The 25944-nt window shown below is 38.9% G+C and overlaps 1 protein-coding gene across 1 annotated transcript in view; it reads right to left on the reverse strand.

Moving 5' to 3' along the window:
* lrp1bb (low density lipoprotein receptor-related protein 1Bb) overlaps positions 1-25944 on the reverse strand; it is a 138655-nt gene that overhangs the window by 97656 nt on the left and 15055 nt on the right. Inside the window, exons 9-22 of the mRNA XM_065962263.1 lie at positions 23784-23973; positions 22743-22865; positions 22279-22419; positions 20765-20890; positions 19656-19769; positions 16364-16444; positions 16024-16194; positions 14655-14837; positions 10083-10283; positions 7943-8188; positions 5700-5897; positions 4643-4847; positions 878-1042; positions 294-538 (exon numbers count right to left, since the gene is read on the reverse strand). Coding sequence (XP_065818335.1) covers positions 294-538; positions 878-1042; positions 4643-4847; positions 5700-5897; positions 7943-8188; positions 10083-10283; positions 14655-14837; positions 16024-16194; positions 16364-16444; positions 19656-19769; positions 20765-20890; positions 22279-22419; positions 22743-22865; positions 23784-23973 — 2389 coding nt within the window. The remainder of the gene's footprint in view (positions 1-293; positions 539-877; positions 1043-4642; positions 4848-5699; positions 5898-7942; positions 8189-10082; positions 10284-14654; positions 14838-16023; positions 16195-16363; positions 16445-19655; positions 19770-20764; positions 20891-22278; positions 22420-22742; positions 22866-23783; positions 23974-25944) is intronic.

Here is a 25944-nt window from a genome sequence, read left to right on the forward strand (position 1 = left end):
GCAGCTAGCTTAAGGGGTTACATTTCCTTGCTGTAAATAACAAGCCTCTGAAAGATTATATTTAGACCCGGTCTCAGCTAACATAAGCCCTATTCAGTACAATGTGAAATCACCTGGTGACAAGGTCGCCAGTATTATGCCCTTTCAGAATCAATATGAAAGTGCACAGACGTAATGACAGCGATGCTTTGTTATGGCGCTGTTGTGGAATGGCAACCTGAAAAAGGCTACAGTGATACGTCTCTTTTTTTGTGTTTCTTATCCACATCAGTAAAGCAAGAGAGTGTTCTCACCTTGAGGCTGCCTGCTGGGGTGGAAGATCTGCAAGTCAAAAGGCTGAGCGCTGGTCTTCTGGATTACTGTGACATTATGCCCAGTCCACTTATTGGCTCTAGCCAAGGTATTTGTTCTCCAGTCCGTCCAGTAGACATTTCCCCCAAACAGAGACACAGCAAAGGGATGGGAAAGGTACTCATGGCCCTTGAGGATCTCAATGACCCCACTTCCATCATAAAGTGCAGAGAAAATGGCATCAGAGCTGTTCAAAAAGACACAAACACAGAGGGCCATATCAAAGTTTAACTGCTCCCCAAATACATTGGAGGTAGGCAGATGAAAGTGCACCCACAAGTCCACTGGTGGAACTATTGAATTGTTCAAGACCCACTTAAAACCAAATATGGCCATCATACTAGGATCTCTTAATAATACATGTCCTCCATTATTCAATGCCCATCGTGCAAATGGAGAGTCGAGTATTCTTTTTTTCCCCCTCAGAGATGTGGGAATCCTTTACAGTTCAATGTTCTAAAAAGAATTTGAAGTCATAAAAGGTGTTAATGTTTCTGCATACAACATGAAAAGTGTAATGGTTTACCGTGCATCTGTCCAAACAATTCTCTTTTCCAAATGATCCAGAGTCAGTCCATTAGGCCAGGCGCCAATTTCCATATCCTTGAACACAATGTGACGACCTCCTCCACTCATAGATGCAGCCTCGATTCGGGGAAAAGTAGCATCCCAGTCAGTCCAAAAGAGGATTCTTAGAGAAGAAAATCAAAGGCAACAATAAGGACTGATCAGTATTTGGTTTATAAAGAAATACAAAAAAAGGACATACTAAAACTCTTTGATTTTATTATCTACAACTCAAATGGGCTGTTAGAGCTCATAACCCATCTGAGAGCAACTCCACAGTCATATGTACTTGTCAAAATACTATACTGCAACACAAAGTCATTACTTGTATAATGGTGTTAACTGTATGCATAAGCACATACTGTCAGTGATGTTTGTCTAACAACAGCATGAGCGATCCAGTGGAACACTCAACATCTGCGACAAGGCCTTGAAATGGGAGGCCATCTGTTTTATTATAACTTTTCACAGCTCAGTGGGGCCGAGAAAATGAACACAGTCATCGATGTGACCATAGACAGTATCCTGTCCTACTCCAACCCAGTAAACATCGCCTCTGCCCTGCCTTGGTCCTGAAAGTCAGCTAGAACGAATGAGAAAAAGGGTGCTCAAGCTTAAATCACATACTGACGACAACGAAACAGTGTTAGGAAGAAATATCCTTGTCCAGATCAATAGCCTTATTCACTTGATAAGACCTTCCTGATCAATGACCCACTCCTTTGAGTGGATTCAAGTAATTAGATTAGAATTATTGCCTTGGAATGGAAATGGGCCTTTAGGCACCAAAAGTACCCATTAATCCTACTCTGGACAGCCATGAAATGTAGTCATCCTCCAAAATGTGAAAGAGTACTATAGGGGAGAGTGCATGAGCAGATTACTCATTTCTTAAGAGTGTTAAATTGATTTTAGGAACGACTGGATTTACTTTAATCTTAAATATACTGGCCACAGTATACAACCACAGGCTAGTTCTCAAAAAGGATTAATCCAAAGTAAGCACCGAATGTGAAATGCAAGCAAAAGACAGGCTGCAGAGAAAATTGATTTAGTATTTTTTATTTGAATATTGTGTTATACAATATATTGTATTGCATGTTAAATTCTGAATGATCAATTATTATTATAATCTGATTAATGTAACTACACAAATATTTCACTTATTTTCTGTAATTTAATACGCATTTAACGTATCAAACTGCAAAGACCCAAGATGGATTCTTTTTAAAGCAAGGAATGTACTTTGTGTTAGTACAGAGTTTTATGTTTGTTAATTTTTAGTTTAGTTTAGTAGTTTTTATTATGTCAGTTAATACAAGACACAGTGAAACATAGGATTAGAATTTGTGATTTGATAGTGATTGATTTGTTGATTGGTGCATAATAAAAGCTGAAGTATCTTGGAGGTAACCAAGGGTCTTTGAGTTCTCTTACTGTACCCCATAGAGACGCCATTCCTCTAATTAAAATGATTACAACAGACTTCTGCATTTTTCTTATTATACCATAATTAACCACTTGCATAGGGCAAACAATCAGGCAATCAATTTCTTATTTTGAATAACAACTTCAGGATTAAGGTGAATTACATAATTATCAAACAAATTTGTATTATTTATATTTTTTAATCAAGAGTGCAACAGCTGCCTGCATTAATGCATCTTTCCATCAACATAAAGCCATATGCTATGAACCTTGTCCTCATTTTCTGTCATTTTCAAGTGTTGGCATTCAAATTGATTATCGATTTGTTGTGTTGTGCAGTTATTGCCGTGGTGCAGCGCTGTTTACATTGTGAGCGTGGCGCTGGACAGCACTTTGTCACCTTAAGCTGTTTTTAAATGTGCTGTGTACATAATGTGTTAATATAAAGGTAATTAACAAAAGATTACGAGTAGAAATGTTTATCAACATCCATTTATCCATGACAAAGGCGAGACTGTGGCAAGCTAAAAATAGATCTTTAATAACCAAAACTCTTTTTTCTGATTAATTGATTAATCAAAAAAGAATTAGCAGATTAATCGATTACGAGAATAATCATCAGTTGCAGCCCAACTGGGAGGCATCACAAAAATGATATTCTTTCCTTAAGTCCAGGTTTTCTGAAAAACTGATTAAGGGGCCTTTTTTAGACTGGGGTCAGCCAATCCTTCGATCCACCTGCTTCAGGTCAGAATATATCTCGGATTCCTACATATTAGTCCCTTTCTAGCCTCTCTTCAGTGGCTCCTGCTGAGGGACTCATTTGAAGATTTCTCTGTTTGAAAAAGCTTGCAGAGTGCTATTTGATTAAGAATATTTATTGTTTCCATGAAACGCAGGAATCAGTTGGTGTTAACAGTAGGCAAAAAGCCCGGAGTTTGACAACAAGCAAACACAAACACAGAGAGGGGCGGGAGGTTGAAATCCAAGAAAACAGTGCCTATTATGCAAAATTAGTGCTATTACTTTTTTTTATTGCATATTTACAGGAAATTATAGACTCAAAAATATTCTTAAATATACCAAAAAACAACAAGAAAGCTAATTTATTGTCACTATTGGGCCAGATACTTGTGTTAAGGTGACAATCAGTGCAAGACATTTGATTTAAAAAAAAGTTCTTACATCATCTCTAGGATCAATCTTTGACAAGACCCTAACTGCTCATATCTTACTTTTAAAGGCAGCTGGGCTAGCCTCCATGCCCTCCCAGTCTAGAATCGACTGTGTCTCCCACATGGTTGTGTTTTCTTTGTTTTATTTTGTCTTGCTTATAATTCAGTGTGAGTTGTCAAGCTTATGTATTGTTTAATTTGCCTTGGGGGCGCTGATAGCCTGGCAGTTAGGTTGTGCCCCGCTGAGGCTGTAGTCCTCCAAGCGGACTGCCCGGGTTCAAGTTCGACCTGTGGCTCCTTTAGCGTATGTCACTCTCTCTCCTCGATTTCCTAATCTATACAATGTTCAATCTAACTAAAGGAAAAATCCCCCTGTAAAATAATTCTAAAAATAAATGTTTGCCTTGTACATCCCTTTTATTTATCTGCTGCTTCTGTTCTTGTACGAGCTTTATAAATAAATGACATTGATTGATCGTTATCTAATCCATAGGCCCCACAGATCAGTGTCAGATAGTGCTTTTTGAAAAAAATTGGCTGCTCCCTGCTCAAATAAGCACTAAGTGATTCAGTTTATACAAAAAAAAAAAATGTACAAGGATTTTTAGAGACAAAGTGTGGGACACTTCTGATAAATGTTCCTGTGACAATATCAATGAATACATTGCCTTAATGAATGTATAATGGCTGCTGCAGTAGGCAGTGTGCGTACTTGTCCAGTATTACCTATTTGAAAATTTGGATTTACAGAAATGATTCAACAAAACAAGGACTATATTTTCATCATATAATCTGAGGGACTTGCATATGATGACTTTTAAGAAAAACATTACCAGGGAACAAAAGTGCAAGGCTAGTAAAGCATATAAAGCAGGAGGAATGGTTGGAGGGGTATTAGCTACATCGGTTGTCATTACTGCAATAGAGCTCACAGCACTGTTATTGATGTACTCTATATAGGCTGCATTAATGGACCTTAACACAGCAGACATCTTCATACATCAAGGCAGATGCAGAAGTGAGAAAAAGAACGTTGTAATTTTACTCCATTGCCAATAATCTCAGTGGCTGATGGATAGCGCAGATACAAAATGCTCTGTATGTGGGAGTGCATAACATACCCCTGGCCTGGGTCGAGAGCGATGGCCCGTGGATGCTCCATGCCTCCTGCAATCAGTGTGGTGCGCATATCTCCATTAAGCTCGGCCACCTCTATTTGGTCCAGGTTGCTGTCAATCCAGTAAAGCTTTCCGGTAATCCAGTCCACAGCCAGGCCCTCTGGGGTGGCAAGACCATGCTGTACGACCACCTCAATCCCTGTCACCCCTAAAACAACATTTTAAACAAAGAAGAGCATTGTGTGACTATGAAGCATTGACGCACTCTGGAGTCGAGGGCACTGGAACGGCTGGTGTCTCTTTACCTTTCCGAGGTAAACATTCGTAAACCAGAGAGAAACTTCAGAGGAAAGCTCTTCCATATTAAGAGGGCTGCTTCCATAAGGGTTGCATTAACCTGATAAAAAGGGCTCGCTGATATTTAAAAGATAGTTATTATCAGATGACAGGTCTTTTGTGTGCGTCTCATTAAAGGGTGGATCAGGTACAGCTAAGAGATGATTTATTTACCTCCACAGAGGGAAAAATAAAGAGAACCGAGTGAATGCACTGCTAGCGCACATGTACACAATTCCCACCAAAAGTATACTGACTGAGACATTCACCTGCTTTTTTCTCAACAGGAGTACCATTTTGTCTTATGATACACTATACAAAGTCGCACCTGTATGTATTGGCCTTGTATACTTCATTGGCTATTTAACAAGACCAGATATCCTACTTGTTTTTTAAGCATAATAAATTCATATTTCATCCTGTATAGCAGAGTCAGCCCCACTTGGTGCAAAAGGTCACAGTGCAGTCAAGTTTAAGTTTATTCTGGAATAGATTAGTTTGCTGTAGGGTTATCAAGTTGGTGTACACCTCTTCTGCCATATTACTGGGCTTCGTGGCCCTTAGTTCCAAAGAGTCTTTGTGAGTCTTGGAGGCCTGTTTAATGTCCCAGAGGGAATCGAGGGAAGTACTGTTTAACTTTACTCTAAAGCTAATAAATCACAGTCATCTTCAGATATATAAGACTTGTTTTTGTAAGTTGTTATGTAGTCGCGGTTGTAAATACCACCAGATTCGGAGAGTCTTCCCCTGTAGATCTTATCCTCCACCACATCTGTCCAGTAAAGGAGGCTGCGATTAAAGTGGAAGTCCAGCGCAATGGTGTTCCTCAGCCCTGGAACCAGCAAGCTGTAGTCACGCTTGTGAAGATCTATTCGTCTTATCTCGTGGCGGATTGAGAAAATGATGAAAGCCTCAAAGGGATCTGGCAGCGGAGATAGACAGGACAAGGATCATGTTATTTTAAGCAGGGCCTTGAGGATGATAAAAAATAAAATGAAACTGAGTGACTGAATCAGTGTTTGATTACTAAGTCAAGGTTTTGCAATGGCTAGCATTGTGATGGCCCTATTTTATTTAACAGGAGGCAACTTAAATATATATTTGTAATTCTCAAAGGAATTGATTATTGTCAAATGAAAAAAAAAAAAGTCTAAAATGTAACAACAAATACTTTATCTATGACCAACCTTCTTCTGAGGTTTGGTGAAGTCAAAAGAACATATGACAACGTTGACATAGTTGGCTCTTCACAATGCACTTTTTAAAAAGTCAGGATAGTAGAAACCCAGACACTCTGCATGCTGGCTCACTGTCACACTTTCATTCACACCCTGATGGTAGTGATCACTATTTAGTATCATCCATCAGAAGTATCTAATCCCATTCATACACCACCACCGAAGCAGCAGGAGCAATTCGGGGTTAAGTGTCTTGCCCAAGGACACATTGGACATATTGCCCAGTTGGGGATTGAACCCTTGACCTTCCGGTTGAGAGGCAACGACTCTACCAACTGAGCCACAGCCGAAATACCATTCGTATCTTTATGTTCAACAATCTCCAAAAGCTCTGGTGTTTGAAAATGATGCTGTTCTTTCAAGTGTATACTTTTGATGCACCACAGTCAGGCATGGTGCAAGATAAATAAATCTTTTTTTTTTCTTGCTGCCATTAATGCATTCATGAGGCACTGCACATTGATTAAAATTCAAACCTTGTTTGTTTTGGAGGTAGTTGGTCGTATTCCCTTCCAGTATGCCCCCAGACACACCTGGCAGAGATCTGCACTCTTCTGAGTGCAACTTCCTACATTTCATTGAGTTTCATCAAATTTTGTGGAAAATTATTAACATTGTTTGTCTATACACAGTCAAATTTGCATGGGGAATTGAAACGATTGACCTTAATTTATTTCACTCAGCTGGCTCTCTTTCACTACTGATCCACTTTCAAACATATCTCACTGGTGTACACCACCATGTGGTGCACATTTGTATGCATTAGTTGCAGCCAAACCAATTTGTTGCCAAACACTTTGGGAATCAACACATTAAAGTTTTCAATTTCCTGAAAAAGTAAATACATGTGTAAGTAGTCTCTATGAAAAATACGTTTTGTAGGGCCTCTAAGAAGATGCTGGATCTAGTGGCAAGTCCTAAAGCTGGAAATAGCATCTGCATACTGAGCATCTCTGGCCCTTCCCACTCTATCAGTATGATTGTTTTTGCTTCTTAGAAATGTTTTTCACAATGGAAACAAGAGACGCATGGACACTTAAACAGGTTCAACAAATTTATCGATGCACAAAACCAACATAAACACACAAGAACTTAAAAATAATAATTCTTGCAAGCCTTCTTACCACAGCATTCCAGGCAAATATCATATTTAAGGGAACATAACTGTTTGCAGAAAAATGCCACTAAAATATTGTCCTTGCCTCTATGAGACTTGGTGAGGTGATTTACCCAATGTAGCTACAATGAGGCAGAATTAAAGATTAGTACTTCAAAATATTTTACTCAATGTGATGTTTAAATGAGGAGGGGAGTTTGAAAAAAAAAAATCCAATAACCCTTCTCAAATTTTAATTTTATAGTTGTGTTTAGTTGTGTTTGAATGAAAACTTACTTTTTAAAGTATCTGTAAAAGACTGATTGGATTCAAGTTCAAATATAGAAGCAACTAATCAAGACTATTAGTAAAACTGAATGGGAAGAGCCAAGAGCATATCTGTGGCCATTGTATCTAAAATGGTTACTGTGCAGCTTAATCAAATATGTTCTCAATTACAGGGTTTGAAGGTTTTTAGGCCCTAGATAAACTCCTGCAAAACTGAATGAAGTCACAAAGCTCTGGTGGTTTGAGAAGGGAGGACGCAATTTAATATTACTGCAAACATAGGCCCATAGCCATGACTAAAACAGTACCAAGTAAACAAACGTTATAAAGGCTTGTGTCTGCTACCTGTGCTGTGACAGCTGTCTCCGTCTGGGTCCAGCATCCATCCTGGATAACAGGAGCACTTCACTGTGGTCTTGTACTGCTCACACACTTGGCTGCACTTCAGGTGACGGCTGCAGTAGTCCACAACCTCGCAAGTCTTGTTGCTGGAGTCCAGGTGAAGCCCAGGGGGACAAAAACACACAACCCCTTTCCCTGGTGCCACAGTGCACTGGTGACTGCAGCCCCCTCTGGCTACAAGACACAAATCTGGGGTAAAAAAAGGCCAAAATCCTTAGAGACTGTACAAACACTGTGGAAAAGACTGTGGTTTTTTAAAAGCCTTTGAAAAATGAAATGTGTGTGGTGGCACTGTAACCATTTTAGTGTCTGACTCTCCACAGCTGAAAACATTGCATTTAATTGGATGGAACATACAATGTTTTATGTTTGAGCATCACAAGAATATCTTCAACTCAGGGCTTGAGGTCACGGTCAAACAGAATGAATCAGAAAGCCTTATTATACCTCTTTTCTCTGTGTATTCATCTGCGGGTGAATGGCTTTAATTTACTCCACTGCTTTGAACGCAAACCACAGAAAAGAGCATTATGCATCATTTCCTTTCAAAGTGTAGAAGACACACAATCCTTATCTTTTTGTTCTTTTATCTTGTCTAAAAGTTGTTTTCCTTTTGGGCCTAGACACCTGTTTTTGATAGAAGCCAGCAGGTCAAGATTAAAAAGTATATCGGTAAAAACAATTTTGGTCAGGCATCTCTTTTCCCACTGAGATTAAGACAGTCCTTTCAAGGTGGGCAAGAATAGCCTTGACTCTCTCAATAGGGGGGAATGGAATATGTGCTCATGGTGGTTAATGGTGGGTGTGAGTCCTGCTGAGCTGGTGCAAATCAATCAGACCCTCAAGGTCCCTCTGAACACATAATTGTCTATAAAGAGGCACAGGCCTTCTTTTCAGGAATGATAACAGACACTCAAAGGTCCTGTAGGGCCCCCCTGAGGCTTGGTTAGTGATGCTCAGGAAAATGAACCTCCATGTTTACACTGCTCACTTCAAGAGATTAGATGGCTTGGGCTAGTCACATGAGATCATTTTCTTCCCCTAAAGGTTGCTGGACAAACACTTCCTTCAACAGAAATCTGGAGTAATGCTTCATGTTCTGTCGCTTTGGTCTCTGAGACAAACACATACAGGTCCCTCATCAGGCTGTACGCTGCTGAATTTGGAAGAGAGGATGTAGCAAGATCCCACAGGGACATGGTCTCCACATCACATGATATAACAGAAGACGAGAAATCGAAGTGAGCGTTAAGTGTGCAGGGAGTTGCAGGAGAGGATAACATACTGAAACCGCATAGGAAAAAAAATTAGGAGATGTAAAGGTGTTCAACATTTTCGTAATGTTGTTGTATTTATTTATTTTTCTGTTGTTTCTTTTTGGGTGGGGTGCAAGCTGAAACAAAAATTTCATGGAAAGAATTTTTGCATTTTTTGTTCATTGCCAATTTAAAGTAATTCTTCACCCAACAAATTGAAAAAAAGTAACAATAGATTTTGACAAGGCAGAAGGCAGAGGACATGTATGTAGCCTTAATGACGACTATTTCTGATATATATTTAGCACAACATGCTGAGGAACGCTGTGTAACTTTTAACCATCGGACAACTGAAATCAACAGTAATCAGCAAACCACTATAATAACATTTATATATATATATTTGAACCTTCATGGGACTTCGGGTAATTATAGTCAGGACAATCCTGGCCAATCTTGTTAAAGCAGATAATTAGGAAGCTAATAATAGTAGAGAACTTGGTTGGCCTTTACAGAGCCCCAACCTCAACCCCCCAAATCAACTCTGGGCTGAACTGAGTAGCCGACCACGAGACAGGTCAGAGCATAAACTCAAAATCTTGACAAGAAACTTTGAGAGTGGTGGCTGTTAAATATGCAGCATATTAAAGTCCCTGATGGTTATGGTGATGAATGTTTTGGCTCACAGTCAGATGTGTGTAATGTTCTAGTTCCCACATAGATACGGCCTTGTAGTGTAATGGAATATAGCATCACTTTTAGTATCTCTCATGATGATGAAGCAAAAAAATAAATAAAAAAAGACATAGTGACAGAACAAATATTACCACATATGGGTCCTTCATCCGAGCGGTCTGGACAGTCCACTTTGCCATTGCAGATTTTATCAGGGGTGAGGCAGACAGAGGTGTCGTTGGCACAAGGGTACTTGGGAGGTTTGCAGACAGCTGACTCACAAGACTCTTCATCTGAGCGGTCCTCACAGTCAATGTCCCCATCACACACCCAGCTCTTTGTGATACATTTGCCTGTAGAGAATGAGATGTGGGGACATTCACTTTTTTAAAATCAAGATACTGAGAAAGAAAACGTCAAAGTTTTGCTGCTAGGCATACAAAGCAGAATCGATGTAATGAGTGACCCTATGATTCTTGCCTTAACTTCAACTAGAAATGAATGTAATATTCTCAATTTGTGTTGAATAAATTTGCAATAGCTCAGTTGCTACTTTATCTTTGGTATAAACTTTAGAAAGTAAATCAACACCAAACTATAGCCACACTCTGTGTTAAATGTCTAACTTGATGAAAAAATCCACAAAGGATCAATATTCCTTTCGCTGAGATTTATACTGGAGTATAATTTGGAAATCTCTCACTGTGCAGCCTAGAAAGAGAGCGCAGAGAGGTGGAAGCACTGAGAGTTGTGAGGAAGAAAACAATCTTGATGTCAGGATGTCTCCTTTTTGCACACAGGTGAAGCTGAGGTCAGAGCATATTCCATTTTGCTGTTTTTCCATCAAAGCTCCATGATGGGGTTTTGACATCCCACTGGCTTATGCTTTGTGCTGGACCAGTGGGGGGGGGGGGGGGTGAAGTGACAGGTGTTACTGTGCTGATTCTCTGTGTGTTTAGATTTCTCTCTGTATGTTATGAACATGTACAGTCACATGGCACTTTATGTTTGACTTTTGTCACGTTTGCAATTCCACATGTGAAAATTAATGATGTTCCTCTTGCATAAAATATGATCTATCTTAAGTGCCATCACAATGTGTGTGTTTGTGGTAATGCAAATAGTCTAGGAGGTTAATCATTTGTTTAACTGAATAATTCAATATTCATGTTAGCAATTTCACCTTGAGTGACACAGAAAATCCCACAATTTCAGCCTGATGGGTTTTATCAGTGAAAGTGGCTGTAGAAAGCAAAGTAGATGGGGATGAAGACAAAATAAACTTGATTTTATTCTTGGAGTCCGACTCACAAAAAGGATGGACTACAAACCGGGTTGGCTAATCAAGCGTAACAATAACAATAATTTTGTATAAAATATTTTGTATGTTCTATCAGAATATGAGGAAAGCTCAAACATCATACATGCACTCTTTGATTTCACTGAAATGCAACATTTCTGCATTTATTAGGTGTGATTGCCTGATTACAGAGACTAGAAAGCATGGAAGGAGGGTTCATAAAACGGGTACCCAACATGTGTAATGGATTTGATGGGTTATTTTCTGTGTTAAATATACTAAAAATAAGATAAAATATTAAAAATGTCTCCCTGTTAACAAGTAAGGTCTTTGAACGTGCATATTTTAAATAAACAAATGAAGTTGTTGGTGTGATCTTTTATCTCCTAGGTAAGAATTAACACTCTCCTCATCTCCTACACCCGTAATGACAAAAAGGGAACTTTATGACTTCAGCTATCAGGACCCGAAAGTTTCAAGCACATTTACCTTCCACCAAACCATTACTCTTGTGGTGTTGTTTCTGACCACCTGGAGCAAGAATTCAATATTTAGAAGGAACACGTTAAATGTAACAGTAGGCTTCAGACTGTGAAAAAATATATATCCTCTATGGGATCCCAACATAGACTGACTCTTAGAAATTTCCATAAAAAAGAAAATAGAATGATTATGCAAAGATGCTTGTTTTAATAAATGTACACATGTCAAAATCAGCAACCTGGATTGATTTTCAGAATGGCTATAGGTACAAGTTCTAAAGCTATATCAATTATAATTAACTTCAACAATGATTATTTGGTGGCAAATGTGAGAGAAGCCAAATATTTAAAGGTTGGAACTAAGTGACAACCTTTAAATATTTTAGCCTTTTTGTATGAACAAGTTAATCAAGGACATAGATACGGTACAATGGGAAAAGTGTGTTCCATTAATAAATTAATAATGTGGTTCAAGTACTTTAACTATTTATGAGAGTTGGCTGGTAGAAATGGGAAGTTCCCAGAAAGAGACAGAGATGCTTTCTGGACTGATGACAAACTAAAGTCCTTGATGGACCAGAGGGATAAAAAAAAAGAAATCGGTTCCAATTTGGTCTGCTGTTACAAAAGATTGAAAGTTGTCCTGTTCACTTAGAAACTTGGTGACAAAGCTGCTTTGAAATGCAGCCAGTTTAGCCAGTGTGAATGAGTTGAATAAGATGACAAAATGTAATATAACGCACAGAATGATGAATTCATTATGTATCTCAAACTAAATCATCTGTGAAGAGGAAGTTAATCAATGGGTCGCCATCAATGTGAAAATGTAATAGAAAAAGAGAAGCATTGATAAGGAGGTATCCTGTCTGTCTTCAGTAATAATCATTTACAGGTCAGATAAGCCTTTGTATCGTTGCATCTTAAATCAACAATTTGGTCAGCACAGCAAATAAATGCACAAACAGGCGTAAATGTGTGCAAACTGGAGACATAAGTATCAAGTTCAATTATAGATTAATAAAGCCTAATATACTGTATATACTAGACATTTTTAATTTGGCATAGGTTTCACCTGAGTTTCATAACAGTGAAATTTCAAAAGGAAATACACCCCTCTCCTTTTCATCCATCCGAACTGTTTAAAAACTGTTTTGAATATTGTTCGAGAGGGCACTCTGTTCTTCTAGAGAGGACAGAATGAACTGCACCAGTGCACAGGGGGGTGACACTGCAGTATTACAGTGAATAATAATTGTGTGGTCTAACCAACCCCTTTACTACGCAGCGTTGCTTCCATTCTTGATAATACTGTCAAGGGATGAGTGGGGAACTGTGGAGCTAAAGACAAAGAGAAACGGAGTCTTTGTCTGACCTTCTCCTTTCATCTGCTAAAAGAAGGTGAAATCTAACTTTGAGGGACTTGGGAGTTCAAACAGGCCATTTCAATGGTTTTTCCTAATTGGTTGAAAAAGTGCATAACACATGCACTGCTAAGGAGTAGAGAGTGGTTTAAGCCTTTAGAGGCTGTCAGAGAGGGAAGCCTTCATAAAAGGGAAGAGAGCCATTTGGCAGCATCCTTTGTATGTGATACACAAAAACAAATGTTAATATAATGACTGAGATACTCTCCTCCTTTCTTAAAACAGAAACAAAAAGTCTGGAAGTCTGTTTATACTTATATATACTTACTTAATATTTAGTTTGTTACAGATTTGAATGTGAAGGTTAAGTATTAAGAAAGATCTCATAGATAAAGTGCATTTTCAGATTAGAAATAGATCAAACTTCTATGATCAAACTACATGAAAAACCTAGATCACAGTTGTGTCATGTATGTTTATGCAGGTGTATTGAAATTAATAGTTCTCTGTATGTATAGGCACTTAAACGGCGCATGTTATGAATGTCTGTGTTCTTCAGAGGATATTTACATGTTGATTTATCTTAACGGTGGTATGATACTTTAATAATGTATATTTCTATGTTTGTCTTTGGTACCCGATTAGAAAATGATGAATTTCAGCTGTCTTGGGTCACATGTATGTGTACTTAAAATGGCAACTTACAAAAACACTTTCAAGTCTGAGGAAGAGCATGTTGGCTCTATGCGTCAATAAATACTTCAAAACAGGAGCTCCTTGGTGTGCAGATCTTTCTGTTGCTTCTTTATACAAACTCCAAACTATGAAATCTAAAACTCATGATTGTTTTGATGACATTTAACGCTCCATGATGTAAACCCCACACAGAGTTCCAAGAACAGGATAACCTGTTCTGTTATATGTATATTCACGTAAATTATATGCAATAGTCAATAATCAAGGCAGCTGATTTAGTTCTCTCTCTGTCACTGTGTGTTACCGTCCTTCACGCTCTAATAAGTTCAGCCAAGCTGCCATGGAATTACACTATAACGTTTATCTCAGATGAATGATGCAAGCTCTACTTACTCAAGTCAAATGCCTCAGGATCAGATTTTACACCACGGACCAACCGAAATTATCTGTGACTGATGACTAATGAAGTGTATAAGTCAACACTACAACAGTGTTTACGTGTGTCAGACTTCATCTGAATCTTTTGGAAGACGTTTTAGACCCACATAACATCTGCGACGAAACAAAATGATGATTCACGGGGGGGGGGGGGGAATTTTTGCTAAATTCTACATAGAAATGGATGTTGTGGGGTGCAGTGGTTAGTGGGCATATATGGAGGCTCAATGTGGGCGGCCCGGTTTTCGAATCTAACCTGTGGCTCCTTTTCCCGCAAGTCATTCCCCACTCTCTCTCTCCCTGATTTCCATCCATCTATCCACTTTCCTACCTCTCAAAGGCCCAAAAAGCCCCAAAATAAATCTTAAAAAAGTTTTTTTTTTAAATAAATGGATGTTGTCACTGTACGTATATATTTTATTGTGCCCTTGGTTTGTTGTACACTACCTGTATCTTTGCAGGTAAACTTGGCTTTGGGGTCGCACATCCTTTTGGTGCCCTCACAATCTTTCTCATCACTGCCATCCTCACAGTCCTTGTCTCCGTCACATCTCCAGCGTTCTGGGATGCAGGTCCCGTCTGTGACGCAGTGGAATTCCTCCCCACTGCACTCGATCACAGATGGCAGCACTGAAACAACAGGCATTCAACAATTACTGTTGCACAGATCTACTACACTCTGTCATGGGCACAGGCACAGGAGTATTCAACTGTTATTTCACAAGACATCTTTTACTGTTTACAAACTTTTATCTTTCCATGGAGGGCACTTGGCAGCAATAACAGGTCACTTAGATCGAAAGGGAAGGGAAGTTATTAGACTTCAGTGTCTAAGATGCTTCTGTCTTGTCTAATGACTGAGGTCACTTTGTCTTTGTACTGCAACCGTTCACATCAAATAAACAAAACTGGTTACACCACGGCAACGTTCTGTGTGTGTTGCATGGCTGAACAGACCTATTGATACATAAGAGCTGAAACGGCGGCCATACAAAGACGTTTTTAAACCAAATAATATTAAGCAAAATAGGATGACATCAAACAGGTTCTTCATCCTTGTGTGTGCCACATTAAAACATTTTCAGCAGATTAAAAAAATAAATCAATATGCATTAGTTCAAATCACGACATGGTGAATTGAGTGTAGAGAACAGCCTGAATCTGATTAACCATTCGCTTATCACGTAAAAGTCAAGCCCAAACAAGATTTCTCTTAAAGCCAGGGCAAAGCGAGACAGATTCAATCCCCTGAGGGGTAAGCAGAAGCAGACACGGGGGAGAGGAGAAGCCTGCAGTTCCCGTCAGGAAACAGTTTGATGAATAGTCTGCACATTCTAGTGACAAGCAAGTCAGCTGTGAGTTTCTAGGAGCTTGCATGAGGTTTGTGTGGTAATTAGATTAAATGATTCAACTCCTGACGGTAAAATTCCCCCAAACTGAGAGCAGATACGATTAGTGACACGCGAGTGTGAGACAAAGTTATTGGACTCAAGCTGGTGAATTATTTACAGTGTAATGACAACATTTACATTTAAGCATTGATTTGAATTAAACAGAGGACAGCTACTCTTTCAGAAAGTTAAAAAAAAAAAACATACAATATCTGCTTTAAGGTCGGTCTTTCAATGAAAAAAACAAAAACACGCAATGACTTAATAAAGGTCTTTACAAATACATTGCGTTCCAGAATTTGTATGTAAAATATGCTTTAAACAGAGCTTATCTTTTGCTGGAGGTTTTTATTTTTATTTTTTTTATATTTTTATTTTTTGTTATTGTTTTTAAAACTTCACAGCATTTAAAAGGTAATGCTTACATGCTGATCCACCTCTGCAGGTCGTGTTCTCATCGCTGTAGTCTCCACAGTCATTATCACCATCACAGGCCCAGTGGTCTGGGATACAGCGGCCACTTGTGCACTGGAACTGGGTGTTGGAGCAGGACTGGATGCAGCCCACTTCATCACTGCGATCTCCACAATCATCCTCTGCACACAATAAAAAAAAAAAAGAAAAAAACTGATGCAAAGCTGTACACTTACACACAGACGTGTCCTGGCTGTGAGATGATGTTGTTGTTGTTGTCGTTTAGTGGATTAATGGTTGAGCATCTCTTGACTCTTGTAATGAGTGTTTCCCAAAAAATATCTCCCTTACCTGAGTCACAATGCCACTGCATATTGATGCATCGTCCATTGGAGCAGCTGAACTGGGTCAGAGGCTCACAGGTGGGAAAGGCTGAAAGGTGTGTTGATAGGTACACGTCAAATGAAATGCCAGTCCAATTAAACATGACAGCACTGTAATTCTACACATTGATTGGATACTTGAAACTGCTTCAACATCACGGAGTTAGTTTAATGTTTAGAAGTACAGTCTTCATATTATTTCAATTTGATCAACTGATACATAAGTCATATATCTAAAGTGAATCAAGATCTTCTCATTTACAGAGCATTTTTCTAATGAAAACCTAGAATAGATGCTATAACATGCTGTTGTAAGCTTTAAAGGCTTGGGATAAAAAAATAAGGGACGCTGTATTTGAAACTAAGCATTAAGAATATATATTCGGTACGCTTCTCCAAGTAGGTGTTAAAGAAGAGGCGGCCTTGGGCGGTAGGGGAAAGTAAAAGTTGAAAGTTAACTGACAATATTTTTCTTGATTAATGCTTCATACTAATTGAGGCGCTGCATACCCATGTTTTATCCTATACTGGATCTGTTTTCAATCATTCTCTCTCCAGTTATGACTTCAATCATCAACCTCATACTTTTTGTGGAACTGTTTTAAAATAACTTGTTTTGTTTCTCCACTCTCACACCTTCCTATCAAACACTATTCACGTATTTATCATTACAGTAGGCTTTGTAAAGGAACTTAACTTGAGAATTTAAGCTGGAGATACCAAATCAATGACCCCCCCCCTCGAGTCAGTCAAATGCTTATCCAGCATCCATGACTGCAATTCATGAGCTTTAATGGTCTAGTTATATAATCAATATTGTCTACCAGTGCTGCAGTAACTATAGAATACAGATTTGACAGAGTTTTGTGCATCAATAACGTTATCTGGATTTAAATTCTCATTCCTGTCAGATACCATTCTTGTTTCCTATTTTGAGATACTATATATACAGCACCTTTCAAATACCCTTACTGAAAGCCTGAAGCTTTATTGACTTCAGTATAAAATGCAAGTCAATGAATTGAATTGTTGGCATCTGCTGCTGCTGTCTGAAATACCTCCGACGCTTTCGAGGAGACATACAGTATCTTTATCAGACAAGTGTCTTCTATATTTCCCACAAATATGCTCGGTCTCACTGACGCTACATGACTGGCTGGAATTTAACATTCATTAAAAATGAAGCACGAACATCCATAAATAATGAAGGTTTCAAGTAAACAGTGAGCCAGGCAAAAAAAAATAGAACGGTGGCATCCATAAATAATGACAGAAGTAAACAGAGAGCCCAATATGAGACACTGTGTGACAACTACTAAACTACTGACAAACAAAATCCAAATTAGCATCAATCTCGAAGGCGGCCACCACTGAGCTTCAGGTGTTCAAAAAACCCACAGTAGCTGCACTGAAGCTAAGTGAGCTGCCAGAGCTTCACAGTAGAGTGCCTACAGAGAAGTAATGCCTGAGGAAACTCAGACAACAGTATGGGAGAAATATGTTTTGCTGCACAGCTTGATTATGATTGAATGAAGCCGAGCATGAACTTTAATTACTGCTTACACCCTGGCTGTTTGTGAGTGCGTACTGGAGCAGCTTAGGACACACAAAGGGAGGCTGAGGTGAGACAGCACAGTGCAGAGTTTGGCAAACATCAATCACTGTAAAAAGCTGCTTTAATACAAATAGTGATAAGAGGGGATCTTAAACCTTTACGCCTATCTTTCAATTCTATGCCCGTAATTCATCCAGTTCAACCTGCTGCTAAGAAAACATACTTTACAGCTTAAAACGATGTCTGCTTCTGAATAAAAATGCTAAATACATCTTCAAAGCTCAGGCAGATGTGCTGTGCTTTGGTTTTCCTTTTTTTTCAATTTCTGTTTCCCAAGATTTATCCTGAGCACAGACTGAAACTTTCACCGACAGTGTGTTTAAAACCACTGATACATGACTTAAGGACAGTGAACTCATTACAATTATGAAGTTTAGTCGTCACCATCCCTCCAAGCTGAAGCCATCATGCAGGGCATGTCTACATCTTGTTCCAAAGAACTGGGCATTAATATTTCAGCTTCTAAAACGATGATTTTAACTTTGTGTGAGAGACAAGAGCAAACTATTCAACTAGTCACGTAAAAAAAATGTGCACTGATTGAGTGTTTGACAAGCTGTCCACCCACCCAACCAGAATATTCTGTATCTTGTGACACAGGATACATAATTGCAGCTTAAGCTGATGATTTTAGAATTCATAATCTTTCAAGACCTTGGCAGGTGTCAAAATCCTGAATAGTGACATAGTTCCTTAAAGTCAATGAAAATGTCAACTTGATTTAGATCACCAGCTGGGCTACATCAGAGTGTTTAAATGGGAGGCATACTTTTGCTAAACGCATCATGGTACTGTAAATGTTTAACCATGATTTGATAGACACATACTCTTGAGAGTTCTTTCACACAATGAGACTGATTGCACTTTGCAGGTTGCAAGGTATAAACCATCGTTCTTTCAAGGTAATGGCCTTTGCACAACCCAGAAGTGTAATCTGAAGTATCATTCACTTGAAGAGCCTACAGCCACTACAGGGGATCTCTGAGGGTGTAAATTGTCACAGTATTGCATTAACTATGATGTGAGCATGCTACAAATGAATGATGCAAAAATGTAGTTGTTTTTTTTTTGGTATCATGTTAATCACTTTAGTTAAGCATTAAGGGGAGGGTTACGTAAGGCGTGCTTTTAAGGACATCAGATGCAAAGAATTAATTTTTTGTTTGTTTTCGTCCATTTTGTCATAACATCTGGAGAACTGCCTCGTTTTTTTTTCGTTTTTTTCTTTGCTGTCTATTCTTTAGAGGTAAACCTAAAGTCATCTTTGTAAGAGGAACTACAATTGTGTCAACATTTTCCTGGCAAAGACATATACATAAATTACAAAGTCCATTTTTAAGTTCCTGAGTAAGAAAAAAAAAAATCCCTTCCTGATGCAATAACCATTAACCCTGATCAGCCCTTACACTTCCTCGTGATTAGAACATTGTCATTGTCGCTTTTTAATATACCCCGATTAGAAACACAACTTAAATAACGTGGGAGAACAGGAAGACATTGACCTAACATGGCCTTAGTTGACTCATTCACTGAGCTCGCCTCTTTTACATCCTGACCAAACAGAGCGACACAAGCGGCAGTAGGATTTTAATCCATGTAGAGTGGCATTTGAGTGACGTGTGGTAAATAGCAACGTTTGACTCACTGCACGATATTTCATCAGACATATCCCCGCAGTCATCTTCCCGGTCACATCTCCAGGCATTAGGTACACATCGTCCGTTCCTGCAGGAGAACTGGTCAGCCTGACAGGGCTGGGCTGAGAGAGAGGAAATAAGCCCATTAATTTGATCAGTCATGCACAAGTGTTCAACAACTGTAATGATGACTACATCACCTGGATGTTACTGTCCGCCTGCTGGAAACCTTTTATCACTCGATCACACAGTACAGCAGAGAAGGGTCTGAAGGCCGCAGGAAATGTGTTTTTGCTAGATGGGCCGTCATTTACAAACTGCACCACTCTGATGAGTATACATGGACAGCACAAAAGGGATTTCCTACTGTTGTGGGATACGCATGTCAATCTGATGATGAGGAAACATTCATCATACTCTGGCTAATGCTCATTGATTAATCATCTAAGGAGGACAAAGCTCCTGAGAGGCCAAACTGAACACATGGGAGGCAAAGTGATATACTGTTAGTGTTGCTTGTATACAGTTGTCTCTAGCAGGTAGTACAGCTCTTTGATACTCTAGAGTGCTTTCACATAATGAGATTGATTGCACTGTGCAGAGCTGCAAGGTATAATCGTAATGATTGCTTTGACAACACAAGACATCTCTGGTCAAGACGTGGATGTATAAACAGCTTTTGAAGTGGGCAGACTGTTAGAAAAGATGCGAGGGGAAAGTATTGTATGTCTGCTGTTCGGATGAGAAAACTGTTCAGTCTTCATTTAGTGGAGTCCACATAAGCGTGATTGTATTTTGTTAGAAGATAAAATAAAAAAAGAGCCTTTACTAGCTGAGCGAAAGTTAGTCCCGAAACCGCAATATGCTGTTCTGATACTTCAATTTCAGAAAATTACACAGTGTTCATTCATTGACTACCTGATGTTTTGAGGCAACATAGCTGATGAAATCAATCAGTTTGCACAGTAGTACCACAGATAATGTCTTACAGATTTTGTCAATTTCTGAAATGACAGGAAACTATCCTTTAAAACCTGCTGATTTAACTGTGATATGACCAAACAGCAGCCAAAGCTACACTTAATCCCAGAAAAAATGAATGTAGCACAGCACGTACCCAAGCAAGTGGTGTTGGCTTCATCCTCACTGTTACCACAGTCATTCGTTCCATCACAGAGCCATCTTTTGGGAATGCAGCGATTGTTGCTGCATTTGAACTGATCAACAGGACAGGTGTGATTATCTAGAGTTCAAACAGGAAAAGAAGTCACTCAGTGATCCTGCAGATAAATGGAAAACATTCAAACCTTGAAAATAAAAAAATAAATAAATGAGAAATTATGATCACAGCCTTAACAGCCTTATTATATACCGGATTTCAACTCGGTCTTTTATAATAACAGCTTAGGTAATCACAATGCTGTCCTTTTGGATGAACCACAACAAGGCAGAGTGAGGCTTATAAATGTGTTCTCTTTGTTACAGAGTGAGTGAGAGAGTCGATTGTTCAATTCAAGTGTAACAGTTTTTTTTCCTTTGGTCTGTGCTGTGTCAAAATGATTCGCCCCAAACAATCCTCAATTAAATCCTCAGGGAGCTTTTGAAGCAGGTCCACTTACTGACTGCTGCTCAAACCAAAATAATTGCACACTTATAATGGTACATCTTGCTGATCTTAAATACTGTTACCTGAGAACTAAAAAGTCTTGAATTTAACATTTGTCCTCAGTTTAGTACAATGACCATACATGGCCAAGCCAAGGAACATAAAGTTTTACACACTTTATTCGGGCTATGATCTCTCTCATAACTGTGGATATGAATAAGATCTTACATTTTCTTATACAGTACACTCACAGCCTCCGAAGGGGATTTCATTGAGTCCTCAGCTCAACTAATCTTGTTGATGGACCAGCAAGCGGGGTCATGAACCATAAAAGAGAATGTTTTCAAGCAGACTCTCACTCAGGATTCTTATTGATGGTTTGTCCCTAAATTGAGGGCAATGTAGTCCCCACAGTATTTTTTACAGTGCCTAAAGTATGTTTTTATGAGGTTGTACTGCCTTGACTCTTAAGCCAATTTCAGTACCTTAGCTCAAAAGTATACTTCACCGGAACAACCAAGCTTATTATTAACTAACAACCCCTTTATGCAGCTGCCAACCGCATTTATCCATTTTCAAAGTCAACGCTATGCTCCTCTTACGCACTAAAAAGAAATCAAGTTTGTGAACTGTTTAAATATATTTCGTCCCAGGAGAGTAGGTAATTGATTTTATAGTTCTGATATTTCGGGCGGAGGATTAGATTATGTGTGCTAGCCGTCAGAGAGAAAAGCGTCTTACAGGGTGTTTATCCGACTGATTTGCGAGGAGCAAAACAACTTCAGCAGGAGCATAAGGGAAGAAAGCAGTGGGGAGGAGGAACACTTTTTACCTCTAGTTTAGTGACATTTAGGAACATGGAAGATGTCAGGCAGAGAGAGTCAGCCTTTAAAAAGCCTTGCTATTCTTGCTATATGTGTGGTTGTGAATGTAAGTTCATCAGTATGTAATATTTAAGCACAATGAATTTGTTGTGTGAATACAGTGAGTTGGTCTGCACTGCAGACACATTGTTAGATCCTCACAGCAGCTGTGGCTCTCCTCATCACTTCCATCCAGACAGTCATCATCTCCATCGCATTTCCACAAAGCCCGTATGCAGCGATGATTATGGCACTGGAACTCATCATTTTTACATCGCTGAGGCTCTAAACCACCGGCTGACGCTTCTGGGAGAAACAAAATCAACAGGAGACTTCCTATAAATAATGTCTTTAGGAGAAATATTGGCATAGCTATAATGGCAGAAAAAACAAGTTAATAATGTCTCATGACCCTGTGAGTTACCATTGGGAGTTGGATTATATTCCTGGCCGCCCACAGGGATGATTTTCAATCTGTTTTTATTTGTTTGAAATCACATTTGCATATGAATAGATAAGGGGGTTATATCTTATCTTTGTCCCATAGGATAACACCAGGTTTACATTACACTGGGAAAAGATGATCTTATGCCTCGTACTTTGTCTGATTCATTACATCCTCCTACCTGCACAGGTGACATTGTTCTTCTCCAGAAGCTGGTTGTCAGCGCAGGCACACACTCTGCCCCCTGGGATGGCAAGGCAGAGGGTACTACAGCCCCCATAATTCAAACTGCATGCGTTTTCACCTGGAGAAAAAGATCACAAATGAGGTGTCTTGCTCAGTCAAAGCCACATTTTCTCCAGCCAACCTGAAGTGAAAATGGCTTTGTGTTTCTTTTCTACAGTGAACAGCAGAGGTTCATTGGTCAATATAATCCCTGCTAAAATAACTCATCTCACTGATACCAAACGTATCTCGAAGAGATAAGACAGGTGTTTGCCACATGTTCTATAACTTCATGTCAAATGAATTATTGGGAACATGTTAAGTTACAGACATTTGACATTTTTATTCCTCTTGGAGAAATAATTCATCTTCCCAGACAAAGCAGACATTATAAACACACATATATAGTTAAAGCACAAGACACCTTTGTCACTTTCATTTAATAGTGAGCCCAAAGGCAGTGCCTGAGCCTATGAGATAAAGCTTTTGGTTTTGTACGAGCCAATCATTAATATTCTGACAACTGGATAGCCAATTAATCTATCCAGTGACATGAACAATACAGAAATGTCCAGCCAGAATACTCTGTTAGGTGGCACTATGCTGTGGATGCTGTAGTAGACTATAAGGGTCAATACAGCTCTCTCCTGTCACGGCATGAATCCATCATCATTTGTAAGAGAATTGAGCAAACCCCTCCAAACCTTGGTAACCTTATTTAACTTTCCTCGGAGCCCCAAGTGATTTTCGCATCGCTGTCAGTGTTGATCTATGTGCCGGATAACATTGCGAAATCTGACACAAGCAGACGTACATGTGAAGCCTCTCGTGTTTTTATCACATTTAGTCCTCTCTATTAAATACAAGTGTACAGGGGATACAAAGACTGTGACACACAGCACAGAGTGGTTCTCTTTTCAGGGCAAAATAGCCACTATTTCTGGAAGGAGAGATATGGTTCACTGGATGAGGAGTGCATGAAAGAAAGGCGGCCAACCTTGCTGACTCTGTGCGTCATAGACGCGCAGGCCAAATAGTGGTGGCCTCTCACTCCGCAGCAGAGTGACATCGCCGGTGGACAAGTCCAGCTGGAAGACAGAAGCATTCATGTACTCCGTCCAAAAGATGAAATTACGATAATGAGAGATTCCGAATGGATGGTTCAGCTCTTTTCCATTGTACACCACCTGCAACATGAAGCAAACATGCAGTGTAATCAAAAGATTAGAAGACCCATGGAAAGACACCAGCGGCAACAAAAGGAATCAATCATCTCAAACAGGGTTCTTGCTGTTTGAATATGGAATTAGAAATGATTTGATCACAGTATATGATGAATGTGATTCAATTTCGTTGCACAAATTTATTCATACGCGGCTGTATGCCTATGATAATGTTTGCTAGAATCTTGGCATTGATTAAATAGCATTTGCAAATAATTAATTAGCTTAATATGCCAGTACAACTAGAGTCGACAGGCGCAATTTGGGATGAAGGGCTGTCTTGCTGGCAGTTGTGAGAAGAGGAGCAGTTTCAATCATCTCACTGTTTTGCACATTAACATTATATCAATTCTAAAATTGAGAAATCAGCATTGGACAGTTGGACCCTGAAATAATCAAGACATTATTGATCTGAAACCAAATAATTCAGCCACTCATAAAACATCAAACAAAGAAGGCAATGATATGGACTACAATTACTGCCTTCTGGTTTTATACACAACCAGTCAAGCTCAACTCTACATTCTTCCATAGGAAATTGTCCCATAATAGATCCTCATTGTTCTACGGGACGGGTTAAAAATAAATAACAGGGGCACCGGTGGCCTAGTGGTTAGTTTGCACATCCCATGTACAGATACTACAGTCCAACAGGCACCCAGGTTTGAATCCGACCCGTGGTTCCTTTTTTTCCGACACTATCCATAACCCCAGCCCTTTAAAAGTCTTTAAAAGAATCAGACCTCATTTAGTTCATACTAGGTATTGCAGAAATACTATCTTTACAAGAATGAGAAACACATGAGGTAACAATGATTTTGGAACCCTCAAGTCTTGATTTGAAGAACGCATTTTGGCGAAATTTCAAGATATTACCCCCAGGAGTTCCTGAGGTTTCTCTTTAACAAAGGGGGTGTGAAATATGGTACAAAATAGATTTTTCAAGATATTTTGACGTCACGATGAAGTTAACTGTTGACCCACGGGTGTAAAATGTGTCATTTAATTATTTGATCTTATTCATGCAGAATTGTGTTCTAACAAGTGCATGTACTTTGAAGTTATGGCTGAAAATTCTTTTTAAAAGGAAGAGAGTGACAGTAGACCTTTAACCACTAAAAATGAATCCTTGTATCTTAAGAGTAAAAGTGGCATTTGGGCTTTTTGGCGATACTGTAGTCCCTCCAGATATTTCTGAGACATTGCATTTACAAAAATGGGAGAAATAAAAAAAAACACAAAACCTATAATTCTGTCACTAGTGAGCAGTCATCATAAATAAGCAGTGTTGGGGAGTAACGGAACACATGTACCGAAGTTACGTATTCAGAATACAAATTATGAGTAACTGTATTCCGTTACAGTTACAATTTAAATAGATGATATTCACAATACAGTTACATGGTTGAAATCAACGGATTACATGAGGGTACTTCTCTGTTTCACGAAAAGGGAAAACTGGCCAATATTGCTCTTTTTTAACCAAGCAAAACATATTTTTGCGTTAACATACCCTTATTGTCTTTGTTCCTCTACAGCAAATTATAATATATTGCACTTTCAGGGGGACTTGGGCCTTTCACATTCAGCCAGTTGAACAGAAGATCACACCAGAATAGGCCTGTTTAGTAAGCAGGATGTGACTGCAACAGACTTACAAAATGCAATTCAATGTGGAAATAATCCAAGTATTCAGAATACGTTACTCAGATTGAGTAATGTTACAGAATACGTTACAGATTACATTTTAGGGCATGTATTCTGTATTCTGTAAGAGAATACATTTTAAAAGTATCCTTCCCGACAATGTAAATAAGTATAGTGTCTTAAAGTTAAACTATTCTCAATAGTAGAATAAATTGCAGGTTTCTCATCAAATGACCAATTCAATAAAAAGATGTTACCAAATCAATTTTTTTTTAAATATATTTTGCA

The sequence above is a fragment of the Labrus bergylta genome, chromosome 13 (assembly GCF_963930695.1).
Source record: "Labrus bergylta chromosome 13, fLabBer1.1, whole genome shotgun sequence".
Classification (NCBI taxonomy): Eukaryota; Metazoa; Chordata; class Actinopteri; order Labriformes; family Labridae; genus Labrus; species Labrus bergylta.